The 20,700-nt window shown below is 37.2% G+C and overlaps 1 protein-coding gene across 6 annotated transcripts in view; it reads left to right on the top strand.

The window, feature by feature from the left end:
- LOC105486267 (SEC24 homolog B, COPII coat complex component) overlaps window positions 1-20,494 on the top strand; it is a 105,405-nt gene extending 84,911 nt beyond the window's left edge. For all 6 annotated transcript variants that reach the window (XM_071093201.1, XM_024794248.2, XM_071093200.1 and 3 more), the window contains 13 exons: window positions 326-444; window positions 1,100-1,155; window positions 1,398-1,604; window positions 4,824-4,947; window positions 5,348-5,506; window positions 6,284-6,457; window positions 7,352-7,462; window positions 10,303-10,478; window positions 11,392-11,529; window positions 12,647-12,751; window positions 13,597-13,689; window positions 18,510-18,613; window positions 19,602-20,494. In XM_071093201.1, coding sequence (XP_070949302.1) covers window positions 326-444; window positions 1,100-1,155; window positions 1,398-1,604; window positions 4,824-4,947; window positions 5,348-5,506; window positions 6,284-6,457; window positions 7,352-7,462; window positions 10,303-10,478; window positions 11,392-11,529; window positions 12,647-12,751; window positions 13,597-13,689; window positions 18,510-18,613; window positions 19,602-19,716 — 1,681 coding nt within the window. In that variant the 3' untranslated portion in view covers window positions 19,717-20,494. The remainder of the gene's footprint in view (window positions 1-325; window positions 445-1,099; window positions 1,156-1,397; window positions 1,605-4,823; window positions 4,948-5,347; window positions 5,507-6,283; window positions 6,458-7,351; window positions 7,463-10,302; window positions 10,479-11,391; window positions 11,530-12,646; window positions 12,752-13,596; window positions 13,690-18,509; window positions 18,614-19,601) is intronic.
- Window positions 20,495-20,700: the final 206 nt, after the last annotated feature.

The following is a 20,700-nucleotide window of genomic DNA, read 5'->3' as shown; positions in this document are numbered from 1 at the left end:
TAAATGTGGTTTTTGTGTAAAATTTTATACATTAAAATCTGATTTGCAGTATATTCAGTCTTTTCTTGGAAAGTACTCATTTCTCATTCTGCCCTTAAAATGCTTAAGCAAGATATACTATTGTTCTAATATTGGAACTGGAAGTAAGTTGTCACCTTGGTCGTCTTCTCTGATATATATTTGTTTAGATAGGGATAATTTTTCTGTCCTCTGTAGAAAAGCATATGTGTAATTATCCTTGGACTTAAATTACTATTTCATTATTTTCTGAAATGAAATATGTTACTGAGCACTCTGAATTTAAAATTGTCATTTTTATCTTTAGGCTTCCTGGAGATTCACGAACAAGAATAGGATTCATGACCTTTGATAGCACTATTCATTTCTACAATTTACAAGAAGGATTATCACAGCCTCAAATGTTGATTGTGTCTGATATAGATGGTAAGCAGTCAGTAAAATAAAAACCTTTCAGACTACGGACTTTGAAATGGGGGCTACTTTATTTTAATATACATCTTGCTATATGCTGTGAGGATAATGTCATGCACTTTAGTATTTGTTCAAAATAATTGTTTTTCTGGAAATACTTGATTCTAAGTTATTTATGCCTGTGTATGTATTATACACATGTATGTATAATATATACAGAGTGTGTATATTTAATAAAGCAATATTATGTGGGTGCGCTGGCTCACGCCTGTAATCCCAGCACTTTGGGAGGCCGAGGTGGGCGGATCACCTGAGATCGGGAGTTCAAGACCAGCCTGACCAACATGGAGAAACCCTGTCTGTGCTAAAAATGCAAAATCAGCCAGGCATTGTGGCGCTTGCTCGTAATCTCAGCTACTCAGGAGGCTGAGACAGGAGAATTGCTTGAACCGGGAGGTGGAGGTTGCAGTGAGCTGAGATCACACCATTGCACCATTGCACTCCAGCCTGGGCAACAAGAGCGAAACTCCATCTCAAAAAAATAAAATAAGTAAAATAAAGCAAAATTATAGTACACATTACATGTGTGACCTGATAAAAACTTTAGGATTTTCTAATGTATTCTTTTGATTCGATTTGTTGATTAAAATATATGTTTTCCCTATAGATGTTTTTCTACCTACACCGGATAGTTTACTTGTGAATCTATATGAAAGTAAAGAGGTAAGGTTGATTTATTTTCTTAAAGTATAAAAATATATTGTGACTGGTAACTAAAATGTTTAACATTTATTTACTTGATATATTAATATTACAAATAATAGACAATGTAAATGGCATATTTATTGACTTCTCAGTTCCAGTCCCCAGAAATACAGTGACGCATGATACACTATGGAATGTTTTAAAAGAAGATTATTCCTTTGCCTTCTCAGTAATTCAATTTTTGATCTTTGTTTTCTCAGCTTATAAAAGACTTACTGAATGCATTACCAAATATGTTCACCAATACAAGAGAAACACACAGTGCCCTTGGTCCTGCACTTCAGGCTGCCTTTAAATTAATGTCTCCAACAGGTGGCCGTGTGTCTGTATTTCAGACACAGTTACCTTCCTTGGGTGCAGGACTTCTGCAATCCAGAGAAGATCCTAATCAGAGATCAAGTACAAAGGTATTTTATATTTAGCTTTTTGTCATGTTCAAGATTGTGTAATTATTTGTTTATTCTACTTTTCTAATTCATTAATAATAAAAAACTGGCAAGAGTGTTGGGGTTTTTTGTTTGTTTTTTTGTTTTGTTGTTTGAAACGTGGTCTCACACTGTCGCCCAGGCTGGAGTGCAGTGGCACGATCTTGTCTCACTGCAACCTCTGCTTCCTGAGTTCAAGCGATTCTCCTGCATCAGCCTCCTGAGTAGCTGGGATTACAGGTGTGCGCCACCATACCTGGCTAATTTTTGTATTTTTAGTAGAGACGGGGGTTTCACCGTGTTCGTCAGGCTGGTCTCGAACTCCTGACCTTGTGATCCGCCTGCCTCAACCTACCAAAGTGCTGGAATTACAGGCATGAGCCACTGCGCCTGGCCGCCAGAGAGTTTTTGTTTGTTTTTGTTTGTGTGTGTGTGTGTGTTTGTTTTTTGAAACAGAGTCTTGCTCTGTCGCCCATGCTGGAGTGCAGTGGCGCAATCTCGGCTCACTGCAAGCTCTGCCTCCCGGGTTCACGCCATTCTCCTGCCTCAGCCTCTGGAGTAGCTGGGACTACAGGTGCCTGCCACCACGCCCCGCTAATTTTTTTGTATTTTTATTAGAGATGGGGTTTCACAGTGTTAGCCAGTATGGTCTCAATCTCTTGACCTCGTGATCCACCCACCTCAGCCTTCCAAAGTGCTGGTATTACAGGCGTGAACCACCACGCCTGGCGAGAGTTTTTAAACTCAAATTATCTTTTTGGTTTTGTGTCACAGTATGTTCTTTTTATTACTTTGTAAGTCATAGAAATTTATAAATCATTTAGTATAACCCTTTCATTTTATAGATGAGGAAGTAGAGTATCTAGGTAAAGGTTAAATAACTATTTAATGGTAATGGTAGTGCGACTTGACTTTCTGACTCCAGTGTTATTTTCTATTATGTAAGTGGTAAAACTTACTAAATGTATCTATTGTAATTCAACATGCTCATACTAATAAATGTTTTAATTATAAAGATAACACAGATCATTGTATAACACTTGGAAAGTGGAGAAAAGCATAAATCACCAATAATCTAACGATACTAGCATTTAGTTATACAAACATACAGATGAGCATAATTGGGCATCGCACGTGTGTGTGTATATATGTGTGTGTGTGTGTATGTTAACTGACCTTTTTCATTGGAGAATATATTGTGAGCATTCTGTGAAGTCACAGAGAAAGTAAATGTGAAAATAACCAATTAATTGATTGCTTTTCAGCTATTAAATAGTTGTCTTCAGAATTTTTTTCTTTTGTTTTTTAAAAGTAGAGACAACATCTTGCTGTGTTGCCCAGGCTGGCCTCAAACTGCCGAGATCAAGCAATACCGCTGCCTCAGTCCCGCAAAGTGCTGGGATTGCAGATGTGAGCCAGAGCTGTATTTGCACTATTTTTTTTAAAAAGGGCTAGGTGTGGTAGCACCTGCCTGTAACCTTAGCTACTCAAGAGGCTGAGGCTAGCGGATCATTTGAGCTTAGGAGTTCTAAACCAGCTTGAACAATGTAACGAGACCCCATCTTAAATAACAATAATGGCCAGGTGCAGTGGCTCACACCTATAATCCCAGCACTTTGGGAGGCAAAGGCGGGTGGATCACTTGAGTCCAGGAGTTTGAGACCAGTCTGGTCAACATTGCAAAACCCCATCTCTCCAAAAAATACAAAAATTATCTGGGTGCAGTGGTGCATGCCTGTAATCCCAGCTGCTTGGGTGGCTGAGGCAGGAGAATCGCTTGAACCAGGGAGGCAGAGGTTGCAGTGAGCTGTGATCACTGCCACTGCACTCCAGCCTGGGCAACAGAGCGAGACCCTGTCTCAAAAAAAAAATAATAATAATAATAATAATGAAAGGAATATATGAAGCTGGACATTACTTGGGTTTTATGTGAAGATTTGGTCAGGGCATTTTTAAACCCTTATTTCAAATAATAAATGAACTACAGTAGTCATTTTTCTTTTGTGTAAGTTCTGTCTGGCCTCAACATATATTTGAGAACATGTCATTATAAGTAGTTATAAGTACGAATTAAACAGTTTTAATAGTGTCATAAATCTTTAGCCACATATCCAGTTTTGCCTTAGGATAAATTGTTAGAAGTGAAATTATTGGGTTAAAGGGCATAATCTTTAAGTTATTAAAGAATGTTTTGTTTTTTCGGGTTTTTTAATCAACCTCTGTTCTTAAGGACTCTCATCCTGTAACCTCCATTAAGTAGTGTTGCTTTTTTAATTCTTCACCAATATGCTAGAGAAAAAAGGCAGCATATTTCACTTTTTATTGGAATTGTATTTTAAAATTGCATTTGAGAAGGAAGCTAATTTTAAAATAATTGTATATTTTAAACTCATTAACAAGTTTAGCTGGCATTTAGTTCGTTGACCCATTACAATCCGTTATAAATTACTGTGGTGTTTTGAACACAGGAAGCTGTTATATATTTACTGAATCCTTTGATAGAGTTTTGTTTTGTTTTCTCATTTAACTTTCAAAAATATTCTCTGTCTGCCTGCGTGGGACGCTAAAGTTTCAGTATCTGTTCTGGTTTACATATTCCTTCATATCCTTAATTCCTTATATTAGAGTAAGCTCTAATATAATCATCATGCAGTATAGTTAAGAGGATTGAAACATTTTGTTAGGAAATATTGCATGGTGATTAAGAACTTGGAGACTCTCTCTAGTGTCACCTTCTCAGCTCAAGTCTTCTTATACCAAAAAGAAACACCTTCCTTAATCTTTTACTCTTAAGTTATGTAACAATATTTAATAATGGTTAACAGCACTCATTCTGCAGCCAGATTTCTTGGGTTTATATTCCAATATCCACCCCTCTATATCTATATAATCTTGGTCAAGTTACTTAATTAGTTATCGCCTCAGTTTCTTCATCTGAAAATGTAGATAATAAAAACCATATGAGATGTGTTATGAAAATTATTTAATTTGTGTGAAACATCTTAGTGGTGACACATAAGTGTTTTTTATAAAGATTATCTATCATTGTTATTATCATAGGAAATCTGCACCAAATGCCTAGACATTTAAAAAACTCCTTAGTTTGGTAGGGAGGCAGAGGACATCCTTTTTATTATAAAAGTGACATGAAAACATGAGCATAAAGATTTCTAGCTCTTACTTTATGATCTGTTGACTTAGGTGGTACAACATCTTGGCCCCGCAACTGATTTTTATAAGAAGCTTGCATTAGATTGCTCAGGACAGCAAACTGCAGTGGATTTGTTCCTTTTAAGTTCACAGTATTCTGATCTTGCTTCGCTAGGTAAGGAAAGTCATCATGTGTACATTTGTTTAAATAAACGTTTTTAATGCATACTTAAATCTAAACTCTTCAGTAAGCATTCTCAATATTTTAGGGAGAAAGACATGTGCATTAGATAGACAATATCTATGAAAACTACCAGTAAAGTTTAAAGCACTATACAAATATAAAATGTCACTAGTATTTTGTTTATATAGCATGATTCCCTTACCATTCTGCTCAACAGTAAACTTTATCGTATATTTTATAAATATTACTGTTTTCTCAGATTTGTATGTTCCTATTTTGATGTCTTAGGTTTTCTCGTGACTTAGATTTCTTCATAATGTGAATCTGTACTACTGTTGGACAAGTAGAATATTATTTCTGTGACTAATACTTCTTGTATTTCTCTCTAAAGCTTGCATGTCCAAGTATTCTGCAGGGTGCATCTATTATTATCCATCATTCCACTATACTCACAATCCTTCACAAGCAGAAAAGTTACAAAAAGACCTAAAACGGTATCTCACAAGAAAAATTGGGTTTGAAGCTGTTATGAGAATAAGGTGTACTAAAGGTATGAAGTTGTAAAACTTACACTTTATATTAAATACTTGTATCAAAGTCAGTGAACATTCCATGTATTGACTACCTCTGACTGTTCATTACGGAAGACTGTTTGATCTGGTTAGCCATACCATGTTTTAAATAGATAATAGTTATTGAATAATCCTTGCCCAATTTTTAAAAATAACATGAATAAGTAGACAAAAGTACTGTTTGGTTTACTCAGAAGAACCTAAGGGAAAGCGTATATTAGAAATGATTTTAGAAGGAGAATTAGAGGAATAGGGAAGATCTTAAATAAGAATTGTCAAATGAAGGGTCTTTGCCTTCATAATCATTTAATGTACACTTCCTTGGTTTTATGTGAATATTTGTTTTAATCCTTTATTTTAAACCTAGGCTGAGTTATATAGTAACCCTCATTTGTTTAATTTACAAAATTTGTTTTGTAAAACCCTCATTTGTTTTACAAATTAAACCCTCATTTGTTTAATTTTGCAAATTAAACAAATGTTTAGTCAGATTATGTCTGACTTCAAGTCACATGTGAGAAAATGTAAATAAGGTTAGGTGTCAATACAACTGAAATGTATAGTCTGCCTTTTATATAATGTCCACTGGTTTTTTTGAATTGATATTTTAGAAACTCTGTCTACACTTGAACCTTACTCCCCAGTTATCCTTTGATTCAAAATCATAAACATCTTTGACTTTAAAAAGTAACTTTAGGTTGAGGTGAAGATATTATTGTTAACTTCATTTTTTTGTATCGTTTTCTCTTTCTTAGGTCTTTCAATGCACACTTTTCACGGTAACTTCTTTGTCCGTTCTACTGATTTGTTATCCCTTGCCAACATCAATCCTGATGCTGGATTTGCAGTGCAGTTGTCAATTGAAGAAAGTTTAACAGATACTTCCTTAGTATGTTTTCAAACAGCCCTATTATATACATCAAGCAAAGGTAATGTTAACAGAAATGAAATATAGTCTGCAGCAGTAATTCTCCCCTCCTTTCACATGGCCTTTGGTGGAGTGGGGAAAAAGAAAGAATACACAGTGGGAAGTAATGGAATTTGTATTAATCAAACATATGTTGTTATTTTCTTTCTTTTTTTACTCTCACTTTTGAGTCTTTAAATAGTACACTTTTTTAATTTATGGAAGACTTGTATTCCTAGAATCTTGTTTCAAAACAATTCATGTTAAATCCAGCTATGCCATTCTTTGTATTATTTCTTGCTCCATAAAGTAAAAAACTGTTTAGCAATTAAGGTCTTCATTTGTTACTTGACAGTTAAGTTTTCTGATATTTTACTCTGGGATATAATTTAGAATGAGTGATATAGCGTATGTTCATACTCTGCAGATTTGGAGGGTGTTTAATTTTCTTTTAAAAATGTTAATTGTAAAACTTTGTTTTTACATCTCAAAATCCTGTTGGTGACATAATCTAGCCAAAACAATAACTTGAATAAAAATTCGACTTCTGGCCGGGCATGGCGGTGGTTCACGCCTGTAATTCCAGAACTTTGGTAGGCCAAGGTGGGTGGATCACCTGAGGTCAGGAGTTCAAGTCCAACCCGGCCAACTGGTGAAACCCCGTCTCTACTAAAAATACAAAAATTAGCTGGGCATGGTGGCAGGCACCTGTAATCCCAGCTACTTGGGAGGCTGAGGCAGGAGAATCACTTGAACCCGGGAGACAGGTTGCAGTGAGCTGCGATCACAGCATTGCACTCCAGCCTAAGAGACAGAGCAAGACTCTGTCTCAAAAAAAAAAAAGAAAAGAAAATATTCAACTTGTTTGCTTTATTTCCTTTTTGATCTAATGTATTTTCAATGACTTTTTTTTTAGGTGAGCGGAGAATTAGAGTACATACACTTTGTTTGCCAGTGGTAAGTTCACTAGCAGATGTATATGCGGGAGTGGATGTACAAGCTGCCATCTGCCTTCTGGCAAACATGGGTGAGTAAAAATTGAAGGAACAGGTGAAATGTATTTTTCTGTCTTGAAAACTGAAGCTTGGCTGGGGGCAGTGGCCTCACGCCTGTAATCCCAATATTTTGGGAGGCCGAGGCGGGCGGATCATGAGGTCAGGAGTTTGAGACCAGCCTGGCCAACATGGTGAAGCCCTGTCTCTATTAAAAATACGAAAAATTAGCCGGGCGTGGTGACAGGTGCCTGTAATCCCAACTTCTTAGGAGACTGAGACAGGAGAATTCGTTGAACCAGGGAGGCGGAAGTTGCAGTGAGCCAAGACCGTGTCACTCCACTCCAGCCTGGGCAACAGAGCGAGACTCCATCTCAAAAAAAAAAAAAGAAAGAAAGAAAGAAAGAAACTGAAGCTAGGGTTTTCTCTTACTTAAAAAGCATATGTTTTACATTTTTATTTACTGCAATGTGAATCTGACTGTCCTCACATTTTTGCTTAATCTTACTTTCAGAATCTTTGAGAGAATTCATAATCTCTAAAAATGTGGTAAAAAACTGAAATGTCTTTCAAATAATGTATGCACAAACCACGGTACAATCATACAATCAAATATAATTCAGCAATAAAAAGGAATGAACTGTCAGTACTTAAACAAACATGGATGCATCTCAGAGACATTGTGCTGAATGAAAGAAGCTGGACTCAAAAAGCTGCATAGGCCGGGTGTGGTGGCTCACGCCTGTAATCCCAACACTTTGGGAAGCCGAGGTGGGCAGATCACTTGAGGTCAGGAGTTCAAGACCAGCCTGGCCAACATGGTGACACCCTGTCTCTACTAAAAATACAAGAAAAATATTAGCTGGGTGTGGTGCTGCACGCCTGTAATCCCAACTACTTGGGAGGAGGCTGAGGCAGGAAAATCCCTTGAACCCAGGAGGCGGAGGTTGCAGTGAGCCGAGGTCGCGCCACTGTACTCCTGCCTCAGTGACAGAGTGAGACTCCATTTAAAAAAAAAAAAAAAAAAAAAAGCTGCATACAAATGATTCCATATATATGACATTCAAGAAAAGGGAAAATTAGCAAATGGTGAATAATCGGGGTTGAGGCCGAGGGAGGGTTTTACTACAAAGGGGCAAGTGTAAGGGGATAATTTTGGAGTGATGGAACTATTGTGTATCCTGATTGTGGTAGAGATTACATGGCTACGCATTTGACACATAACCACTACAGAACGGTACTTAATTATATGTAAGTCTAAAAAAATCCTTTTGAGAATTAACATAGCACTTAAATGTTTTCAATGAATTTGCTTTGTAGATGAACTCAGACATGAAACAAGCCTTGCTATTTCCCATGCAGTCCTAGGGAAAGAGAGTCATTAATACTAATTTGGGAAAAATTATAGCATTTACTAAAGGATCCAAATTTTTTTAAATAACAGAAGCATTTAATCAGTCCGGGCGTAGTGGCTCATGCCTGTAATCCCAGCACTTTGGGAGGCTGAAGCAGTAGGATCACTTGACTTCAGGAGTTCAAGAGCAGACTGGTCGATGGGGTGAGACCCTGTCTGTATTAAAAATACAAAAATTAGCTGGGTATGGTGGTGCACACATGTGGTCCTAGCTACTCAGGAGGCTGAGGCAGGAGAATCTGTTGAACCCAGGAGGCAGAGGTTGCAATGAGCCAAGATCGCACCACTGCACTCCAGCCTGGGAAACAAAGGGAGACTCTGTCTTGGTGGCTGGGGGGGAAGAAGGATTTAATCAGATTCTCTTAAATATTTAACTAAAATCAAAAGCTTGTATATCAGATTTCTTTCTTAATTTTAACTTTTGTTTTTGATTCAGGGATATGCAGGTTTGTTACGATGGGATAATTTGTACCCCAAACCTCAGGATTCATATTTTTAAAGTATAATTTTATATATGGATTTTGAATTAATTATGCCATAACCAATTGTTTTTTAATATAATTTTAATTTTAGTGGTTGGGCATATATATTATAGGTTATCCCTATTTTAATAGAATATATTATTGTAGAAAAATAAGTTTCACATTATCTGTCTCTTCAGTGGCTGCATGAAAACTTGTGTTTATTTTTCCCTTTCACAAAATTGATTGGCTTGGAATGCTTTACAAAAATTGTAGAGGATCACAAGGTATAATTCAGATTGCAGAAATTACATTGGTTGAGCAGAAAAAAATGATACATGTGACTTGGCATTTGAGTAATGGAAACCTTTCCAAGACTTTTTCATAAGTAAATGGTAAATATATATTTCATTAATGTCAACAGGGGCTACATGTTTTGGGGTTTTTTTGTTTTGTTTTGTTTTTAGACAGGGCCTGCTCTGTTGCCCATGCTGGAGTGCAATGCCACAATCACAGGTTACTGCAGCTTTGACCTCCCAGGCTCAAGCAATCCTCCTACTTCAGCCTCCCAAATAGCTGGGACTGCAGGCACATGCCACTGTGCCCAGCTAATTTTTTTATTTTTTGTAGAGACAAGGTCTCACTATGTTGCCTAATCTGGTCTTGAACTCCTGGTCTCAAGTGATCCTCCCACCTTGGCCTCCCAAAGTGCTTGGATTATAGGCATGAGCCACCATGCCCAGGCTGGCTAAATGTTTTTAGACTTAAGAGATTAAAACAAAAATGTCCAAAAGAATCTAGACTTGTTCTGATTGTCACATTTATTTCAGAAAAAGATGTATAAGAAAACACTTGAAATGAGGGAGCAGATGAAATACATTTTTCTATCCTAAAAACTTAGCTGAATTTTGTTTCTTAAATAATGCATATCAATTTTCTCTCTTATAGTGCCCATTGGAGTCTAATGCTTAAAATACCTTTCACTTTGGTTGCTTTATAGCTGTGGATCGGTCCATTTCATCAAGTCTATCAGATGCAAGAGATGCCTTAGTGAATGCTGTAGTGGACTCATTGTCTGCATATGGCTCAACTGTCTCAAATTTACAGCACTCTGCATTGATGGCGCCCAGCTCCCTCAAGTTGTTTCCTCTCTATGTTTTGGCCCTTCTCAAACAGGTAGCTTTTTTATACATTGGTATATTTAATATTGTTTTTTAAAATTCTCAGATATTTATATGAAGAAAGGAAATCTAGGTTGTCGTTTTCTAATAAACTAGAGGATTATTCACTTTGGCATTGAAAGGGTTTTGAAGAATAGAAAAAGATCAATGGGGCCGTGCATAGTGGCTCACGCCTCTAATCCCAGCACTTTGGGAGGCCAAGGTGTGCGGATCAGCTGATGTCAGGAGTTTGCAACCAGCCTGGCCAACATAGTCAAACCCCTTCTCTACCCAAAATACAAAAATTAGCTGGGCGTGGTGGCACGTGCCTGTAATCCCAGCTACTCTGGAGGCTGAGGCAGGAGAATTGCTCGAACCTAGGAGGCAGAGGTTGCAGTGAGCCAAGATCACGCCACTGCACTCTAGCCTGGGCGACTGAAAAAAAAAAAAAAAGAAAAAGAAAAAGATCAGTGGAAAATGAAGATATACAAATACATGATGACTTTAGTGAAACCATATTTTCTCTTCTTTAATGTGTGTGAGCAGTTTGCATAACGGTGCAGTCATAGCTCACTCTTAATATGTCCTTCTGGAAAGAGACTCTTTAAGGACAGGAACTAATATTTATCAAGCATCTTTCCATGTCTCTGGCACCATAAAAGGTGTCAATGCATCATTTTATTTAATCCTTTCAACAACCTAAAGAGATATTATTTTCCCTGTTTTTCTCATGATGACAATATATCTCAAGGGAGCTAGGTAACTTGCTCCAGCATCACATACCTGTTAAATGTCAGAGCTGAGAATTGAATCCAGGTCTGTCTGATTTAAAGGTCATGCTTTTTCCATGATTGATAGTGTATATTTGTTTTTATATTTGTCTACCATATTTGTATTTTACTTGAAAACATTTATCTTTTTCCTTGTAGAAAGCATTTAGAACGGGTACAAGCACACGGCTGGATGATCGTGTATACGCCATGTGTCAGATAAAGTCTCAGCCACTTGTTCATCTAATGAGAATGATTCATCCCAACTTATACAGGATAGACAGATTGACAGATGAGGTATGCATTTTAGTGCATTTGAAATTTTTCAATTTGAATATATTTGAGTGTGTTGTTCTACAGCTAAGATGACAATATACTATCAACTGGTTTTTCTTTTTAACTCTTTTCCCCCTTGTAGTAATACATTAAAGAAGGACACTGGCTGTGGATCTGATTGGAAGGCAGGACTCTCAGATACCATCAGTGGTTAAGGAGTTTTAAAAAATAGTTTCACATTGGAAGTAATTTGTCTTGTAGGTTTGGTTATAATATGTATTACAAACCTAAGTTGTAGAGTGGACATTTCCATTTATATTTGGTAGATGTTGACCGCTTCTCTTTTTTTCCTTTTTTTAAAATTTTATTTTAAAGACAGAATCTTGCTCTGTTGCCCAGGCTGGAGTGCAGTGGTGCAATCTCGGCTCACTGCAGCTCCTGCCTTCCAGGTTCAAGCAGTTCTCCTGCTTCAGCCTCCCAAGTAGCTGGGATTACAGGCACATGCCACCACGCCTGGCTAATTTTTGTACATTTAGTAGAGTCAGGGTTTCACCATATTGGCCAGGGTGGTCTCAAACTCCTGACCTCAAGCGATCTGCCCGTCTCGGCCTCCCAAAGTGCTGGGTTTACAGGCATGAGCCACCGTGCCTGGCCAATACTGACTGCTTTTGAGCAGATCATTTGCAATTGTGATTATATAGTAAACCAAATCTGGTATCCAATAATAATTTTAATGTGCAAATATGTAGTGTCTTTTATCTTCCCCGTGTGAAAACTGTATTCTTTGGAATTAGTATTAATTCCAAACATAATGTTATGTTGCCAAAGAAATGTTAAAAAGTAGCTGGCTATGCATCAGAGCCAATAGTCATACTTGTAATATATTATGACCCCACCTTAAAAGGGAAGGGAATGTGACTGATCATTTTATGTATTCATGTTTTTACTTTTTAAATTTGAATACATTTGAGTGTGTTGATTCTACAGCCAAGGTGGTAGCATATAATCAGTATTTTTTATATCATGCAAACTCAGAAGTGTTATTTTCCAGTGCTTCATAAAGGGTTAGTGACCATTGGCCCCCAAACTGCGATGATAGTAATGTAATCTCATTCACATTCTGTCTTTTTCTTTTCAGGGTGCAATACATGTTAATGACAGGGTTGTACCACAGCCACCTCTTCAAAAATTGTCTGCAGAGAAGCTGACAAGAGAAGGTGCTTTCCTTATGGACTGTGGCTCTGTAAGCACCCTCTACTGGCAAAGCTTAACACTGTTTGAGCTGACCAAAAATAAAGAAACACTTCTAGGGTCCAGCTGTTATCACAGAGCAGGCAGTGAAAGGTGCATTAGGATTAGGAGCTGAAATTGGTAACTGGCACTAGAGGTCAATTTACTTTAAACTTTTCTATTTGGACTTCATTTTATACTGATGTTGATACTTGTATTAATAATACTGATAGAGTAATACATTTTAATATAATTTACCATCATGAATTATGTATACTTGATGAAGAGAACTAATCAGGTAAATTCCTATCTTCAGGAACTTTGCCATCTAGAGTCTAGAATTTAAAAGTATTTCAAGAGTTTATCTAGTTCAACTTACATCCATTGTCAGAAACCTAATTAATGATTAGGAGTTCAAGAGAAATCACTGGGCAGGGGTAGTTGTTGAAGGGTGTCAGAATGGTTAAGATGGCTTCAAAATGATACCTTATGAGCAGAAGAAGGATTTGGATAGCCACAGAAGAGGGAGAAATGCATGAGTGAAAATACACAGACAGTAATGAAATAGTGGATGGGAAATACAGTGAGTCAGTTATACTGATTAAAGGATTATATTTCTATTGGGAAAATAACTGCAAAAGGTAAAATATATTTTATGGGAAGCCTTAACATTTAATCAAAGAAGATGTGAACCACTCTGGATTCTTACATACAGATTCACAATGTAACAGTTATAGATTTCCTTTTTACTCTTGTTTGTTCCTACCTTATTTGAGGTGATAGGTTTGAGAACATTAGCTAAAATGAATTCTCTTGACTATTAGGGAGTTTTAATATTTTGTTGCTTTTTGTTTTTAGGTTTTCTACATTTGGGTTGGGAAAGGCTGTGACAATAACTTCATAGAGGATGTGCTTGGATATCCTAATTTTGCATCAATACCACAGAAAATGGTCAGTAGATTTTATACACCTATAACTTTTTGTTTGCTCGTTTTTTTTTTCATTGATGTAAAATTCATGTAATATTCACCATTTAAAAATGTACAGTTCAGTGGTTTTTGGTATTACACAGTGTTTTACAACCATTACCGTTATTTAATTTCAGAACATTTCTATCACCCTAAAAGAACCCCATATCTCCCAGTTCTTCCCTATCCTTGTCCCCAGGCAACTAGTAACCTACTTTCTATCTCTGGGTTTGCCTGTTCTGGATCTATTATATAAATGGTAATACGTGGCCTTTTGTATTTGACTTATTTCACTTTCTGTAATGTTTTTAAGATTCATTCATGTTGTATCTTGTATTAGTAGTTTGTTTGTTTGTTTATTTATTTATTTTTCTAGACAGAGTCTTGCTTTGTCACCCAGATTGTAGTGCAGTGGCTCAATAATGGCTCACTACAGCCTCGACCTCCCAGACTTAAGTGGTCCTCCCACTTCAGCCTCCTGAGTAGGAATCAATAGTACTTATATCAAAATAACTTTCAGATGGATCAAACATTTAAACGTAAAAAAGGAAACCATGCAGATCACTAGGAGAAATATTTGTGAAAATTTTTTTTGATAGTATTAAAACAGGCCGGGCACGGTGGCTCATGCCTGTAATCCCAGCACTTTGGGAGGCTGAGGCTGGCAGATCACAAGGGCAGGAGATAGAGACCATCCTGGCTAACACGGTGAAACCCTGTCTCTACTAAAAATACAAAAAAATTAGCCGGGCATGGTGGCAGGCGCGTGTAGTCCCAGCTACTCGGGAGGCCGAGGCAGGAGAATGGCGTGAACTCGGGAGGCGGAGCTTGCAGTGAGCCAAGATCGCGCCACTGCAGTCCAGCCTGGGCGACAGAACAAGACTCCATCTGAAAAAAAAAAAAATTAAAATGGGTAAGGCCTTTATGTGTGAGTCAGTGATTCAAAAGATCAATAAATCTGAAAGCACAAATACAAAACATTTCTATTTGGTAAAAATAAATAAATAACGCCAAAATGCAAACAACAAAATCTTAAGATTATCTGTAACTCATAAGACTGAAAACGGGCTAACTTCTCTATAAAAAGTTCTCTTACCTCAGCCTCCTGAGTAGCCAGGACCGCGGGAGTGTGCCACCACACTTGGCTAATTTTAAAACTTTTTTTTGTAGAGATGGGGTATCCCTGTGTTGCCCAGGCTGGTCTTGAACTCCTGGGCTCAAGCAGTCCTCCTGCCTTGGCTTCCCAGAGTGCTGGGATTACAGGTGTGAGCCACAGTGCTTGACCAGTGTGTTCTTTTTTATGGCTGAAAAATAGTCCATTGTATGGACATACCACATTTTGATCATCCACTCATCCATTGATGGATATTTCAGTTGTTTCTACTTTGGGGCTATTGTGAATAGGGCTACTATGAATGCTTGTGTACGAGTTTTTGTGTGAACATATGTTTTCAGTTCTCTTGGGCATATCCCTAGGATTAGAATTACTGGGTCACATGATAACTCTATGTTTAACTCTTTGAGGAACTGCCAAACTGTTTTCCAACAACTTTAACTTTGGATTTAAATTATTTTGCTGGGCCGGACACGGTGGCTGACACCTGTAATCCCAGCACTTTGGGAAGCCAAGGCGGGTGGATCACGAGGTCAAGAGATCGAGACCATCCTGGCCAACATGGTGAAACCCCGTTTCTATTAAAAAATACAAAAAAAAATTAGCCGAGTGTGGTGGTGGGTGCCAGTAGTCCCAGCTACTTGGGAGGCTGAGGTAGGAGAACCACTTGAACCCGGGAGGCAGAGGTTGCAATGAGCCGAGATTGCACCACTGCACTCCAGCCTTAGCGACAGAGCAAGACTCCGTCTGGGAAAAAAAAAAAAAGTGGTTGGGTGCGGTGGCTCATGTCCGTAATCCCAGCACTTTGGGAGGCTGAGGCAGGCAGATCACGAGGTCAGGAGATCGAGACCATCCTGGCTAACACAGTAAAACCCCATCTCTACTAAAAATACCAAAAAAAAAAAAAGCCGGGCGTGGTGGCAGGTGCCTGTAGTCCCAGCTCTTAGGGAAGCTGAGGCAGGAGAATGGCCTGAACACGGGAGGCGGAGCTTGCAGTAAGCCGAGATCGCACCACTGCACTCCAGCCTGGGCGACAGAGCGAGATTCTGTCTCAGGAAAAAAAAAAAAAAAGTTACTTTGCTTATACTAAACACAAATTTTTCAGTAGGATTTTACTGAATGTATGCTAACCAATACTAAGGAAATATGATTCTGAAAACAGATTTGTATAATTAATTAATTGAAAGGGAAAGCTGGCCTACCTTATTGTTAGATAATGTAAATATATCCTTTTTCCTGAAATTAATATAAATTCAGTGTAATCCTTATTACAGTCTGTCATTGTTTGATTTTTTTTTTAATTGACAAATAATCCAAGAGTTCATTGTTGAAACTCAACAAACGAGGATAATAAGGAAACGAAAAGGGAGAATAATGTCAGCAAAGGGGGAAATATATGAAAAATAAATTCTAAGTAAAATAGTAAACCTTATTCTAAAGCTGTAGTTATTTAAGTACCATGATACTGGCACAGTAAACAGATCAGTGGAACAGAATAGAGTTCAGAAACAGATCTAATTAATGAAAAATACAGTGTGGTAAAGATTGAATTTAAATTACTGTGGGGAAATGGAATATTAGAAAAATAATCTTGGGACCACTGATTAGTCATTAAGGAAAAAACAAGACGATATTTACTTTATTCCTTATATCAAAATGACTTTCAAATGGATTAAACATTTAAATGTAAAAAAGGAAACCATGCAGATCACTAGAAGAAATATTTGTGAATTTTTGTTTTGTTTTGTTTTGTTTTGGAGATGGAGTCTTGCTCTGTCGCTCAGGCTGGTGTGCAGTGGCGCAATCTCAGCTCACTGCAAGCTCCGCCTCTCGGGTTCACGCCATTCTCCTGCCTCAGCCTCCCCAGTAGCTGGGACTACAGGCGCCCGCCACCATGCCCAGCTAATTGTTTATATTTTTAGTAGAGTTGGGGTTTCACGGTATTAGCAAGGATGGTCTCAATCTCCTCACCTTGTGATCCCCCAGCCTTAGCCTCCCAAAGTGCTAGGATTACAGGCATGAGCCACTGCACCTGCCGAATTTTTTTTTTTTAATAATATTAAAACGGGCAAGGCCTTTGTAAGTCGGTGATTCAAAAGATAAATACATCTGAAAGCACAAATATAAAACATTTCTATTTGGTAACAATAAATAAATAAAGCCAAAATACAAACAACAAAATATTAAGATTATCTGTAACTCATAAGACTGAAAAAGGGCTAACTTCTCTATGAAAAGTTCTCTTACAAATCTTTAAGAAGACCTACTTCCTTCCTTTCGACCTCCTCCAAAGAAAACTGGGTACAGGATTTTAACAGGAAATTCATAAAGGAAAAATAAAGTAGAGGTCATATGAAACAATAATCTCACTCATAATTAGGGAAAAAATAGTAATATAGCATTTCTTTCATTTACCAGATTGTCAGAAATTTTAAAATTTGATAATAGACAATCATGTAGACAGCACAGGGCAATGGACACTGTTGAGCACTATTGACTGGAATATATAGTACTTATGTAACCTTTTTAGAGGGCAATTTGACAATGTCTGTTAAAATCATGTTCTTTATGACACAGTAAATTATTCTGCAAAGAATATATCCTGTAGATGTATTCATGGAAATAGGCATATATACACACATGCTGTAGTATTAAATAATAGCTGTGCATTTATTAAAAAGAATACAGTCTGGCGCACTGTGCCATGCACCTGTGGTCCCAGCTACTTGGGAGGCTAGGAGGCTGAGGCAGGAGGATTGCTTGAGCCCAGGAGTTCAAAGCTGTAGTGTACTATGACTGCACTTGTGTACAGCCATTGCACTCCAGTCTGGGTGACGTAGCAAGACCCCATCTCTTAAAAAGAAAAAGAAGAAGGAGGATACAGCCTGAAGTGAATAGTATTCATGATATGATCCCCATTTGTATTTTCAAAACTGTGCTTGTATACTTAGTAATAATTTAGAAAACAGCTGAAAAAATTCGCATCAAAATGGAAATGGTTTTTAAAATATTGACAGGAATTACAAACATAATTATTCCAAACTTGTCTATTTAAATTGTTATATACTACATTCTTGAATTATTTAATTTACTGTTAATTTACTATTTAATTTACAGTTGACTTTGAAAAAGAAAAGTAAATCTTACCTTCTTATGTATGTATGTGTATAAAAAAATAGACTTTTAGGTCCTTTTAAAATAGTCTTGCATATAGTTTTAAAATATATTTACATATCCACACTGTACTTTAAAATTCTTTGCCTTTAAATTAAAGGAAACGTGAAATTCTCCCAGAATGGCTAATTTTAGAATAGGATATAATATATAATTGCTAAGGGAATTTGGAATTTAATGGTATCCCCCTTCATTTGAACATGTCCTCTGGAAGAAGCATAAAGGCGCCACACAATACTGGTGACATGCGAATCATTTATGTTTTATTGACTTAGCAAGAAAAATATAGTCAGTTAAAATGTCAGTGACGTATCATTGCACATATTTTATTGACTTATCCAGAAAAATATAAACAGATTTTTCAACAGTTTAAATAATTTGTGTAGTTGCTGCTGTTGAAGCCAAGAAATAGAGTGCTGGCAGTTGGGGGTGATAGTAGGAATCATGATTTTGTTCTAATACTGCTGAAGTCTATGAGAAAGGAAATAGTTTCCTAATTGTATTTCTTTTACCAGACACATCTTCCAGAGCTAGATACACTTTCATCGGAAAGAGCCAGATCCTTCATAACTTGGCTTAGAGACAGCAGACCATTAAGTCCAATCCTTCACATAGTAAAGTAAGTACTTCTGTAACTTAATTGTGAAGTTGTCTTTCCTATGTAGTCTGTGGAATTGCTTGTCTTCAAAACAAACTTTAAATAGTATCGAAATATATTCTCGTGGTAAAATGTTGTTACTTGATTTATATCCCCTGTATTCCATTTTCTGACATCTCCATATATTAGTAATTTTTAATTTTTATTTAATTTGAGATAGAGTCTCTGTCACTCAGGCTGGAGTGCAGGGCTGCTACCATCACGGTTCACTGCAGCCTGGACCTCCCATGCTCGAGTAATCCTCCCAACTCAGACTCCCAAGTAGCTGGGACTGCAGGCACTTCCCTCCACACCTGGCTAATTGTTCATTTTTCTTTTTTATTTTTTTGAGACGAAGTTTCACTCTTGTCATCCGGGCTGGAGTGCAATGGCGTGATCTCAGCCTACTGCAACCTCTGTGTCCTGTATTCAAGCGATTCTCCTGCCTCAACCTCCCAAGTAGCTGGGATTACAGGCAGCCACCACCACGCCCAGCTAATTTTTGTATTTTTAGTAGAGACAGGGTTTCACCATGTTGGTTAGTAGAGATAGGGTTTCACCATTGGTGAAACACCATGACCAGGGTTTCACCAGGCTGGTCTTGAACTCCTCACCTCAGGTCATCCACCCGCCTCGGCCTCTCAAAGTGCTGGGATTACAGGCGTGAGATACCACACCCAGCCAATTTTTAATTTTTTTTTTTTTTTTTTTTTTTTTTCAGTGGTGGGGCTCTTTCTATTTTGCCCAGTCTGGTCTTGAACTCCTAGGCTCAAGCAGTCCTCCCACCTTAGCCTCTTAAAGTGCTACGATTATAGGTGTGAGCTACCATACCCAGCCCAGTAATTTTTAAAATATACAGTTACTCTTGTAAATATACAAGATACAAGTGTAATTTTATGAGATAGATTGCAAAGTGGTGAAATCAGGGCTTTTAAATAGGTTTAGACAAATGCCCTTTTCTTTCTTCCAGAGATGAGAGTCCTGCCAAAGCAGAATTTTTTCAGCATTTGATTGAAGACCGGACAGAAGCTGCATTTTCTTACTATGAATTTTTGCTTCATGTTCAACAGCAGATTTGTAAGTGAAGTAGAATAAAATTGAATAAGAAAAAGATCTATAACCTAGGTAAAGCATAATCTGTCAGAGAAGCACATGGGAAATTTGGAATGAAGGCATTTGTTAATACAAGATGCAACGCACAGCACTCTGTCTGAGGCTTTGGTAAAAAGTAAAGGGGAAGAAAGAACTTGACAGATCTTTTTCAACTCAAATTAATGGTAACGATGATGCTGTTTCACCAAGTATATTTTGAATTGGTTTCTACACATTTCCAGTAGTATGGCAGTACAGTGCTCTGTTCATTGCAAGCTGGCAAATTTATGTAGCTATGTGGAATGATATGTCATAATGTAAAATTAGATAAATTCTTTTTTCTTATAATTAATATAACATTTCTGGACTCGAACTCTGGCAAGAGATGCCAAAAGGCAGTGGTACCATGTTATTTGTTTATATGAATTACTTTTTAACAAGGAATGTTTCTTATTCATTAAATGAATTCAACATTTTCCCTGTAAAAACAATAGAGTTTCAGTACATGAACTATAGAAAAAATCTATATATAATGTACATAAATGTTACATTTGTAAAAAAAATGTAAAAATGTAACTATAGAATATGAATTGCTTAAACTGTGCTGCATTGTTGGATGACAACTCTTTTTGTCACAGTTAGAGAATGAGGTTGACTAATGCGTATTATGAATTGAGTCCACAAAGGAACACAAAACTATTTGTAATTCTGTTAAATCTTTTATGTGGATTTATTTATGATCAGCCTACTAATTAAAACTATTTCGCTTGACAGTATGGTTTGGTGATTTTTTGGGGTTTTTGTTTGGTTGGTTTTTTTGTGGGGATTGGTGGATTTTTTTATATACAGAATGTATTGAATTTACTAATTGGGGAAGTGCAGTGATACTGCATTTCAGTTAGTAATATATGTGAATCAGGCCAGGCATGGTGGCTTATGCCTGTAATCCCAGCACTTTGGGAGGCCAAGGCGGGCAG

Source organism: Macaca nemestrina, chromosome 3 (assembly GCF_043159975.1).
Source record: "Macaca nemestrina isolate mMacNem1 chromosome 3, mMacNem.hap1, whole genome shotgun sequence".
Taxonomy (NCBI): Eukaryota; Metazoa; Chordata; class Mammalia; order Primates; family Cercopithecidae; genus Macaca; species Macaca nemestrina.
The sequence above is the reverse complement of the archived record's forward strand: the minus strand, read 5'-3'. Positions and strand labels throughout refer to the sequence as shown.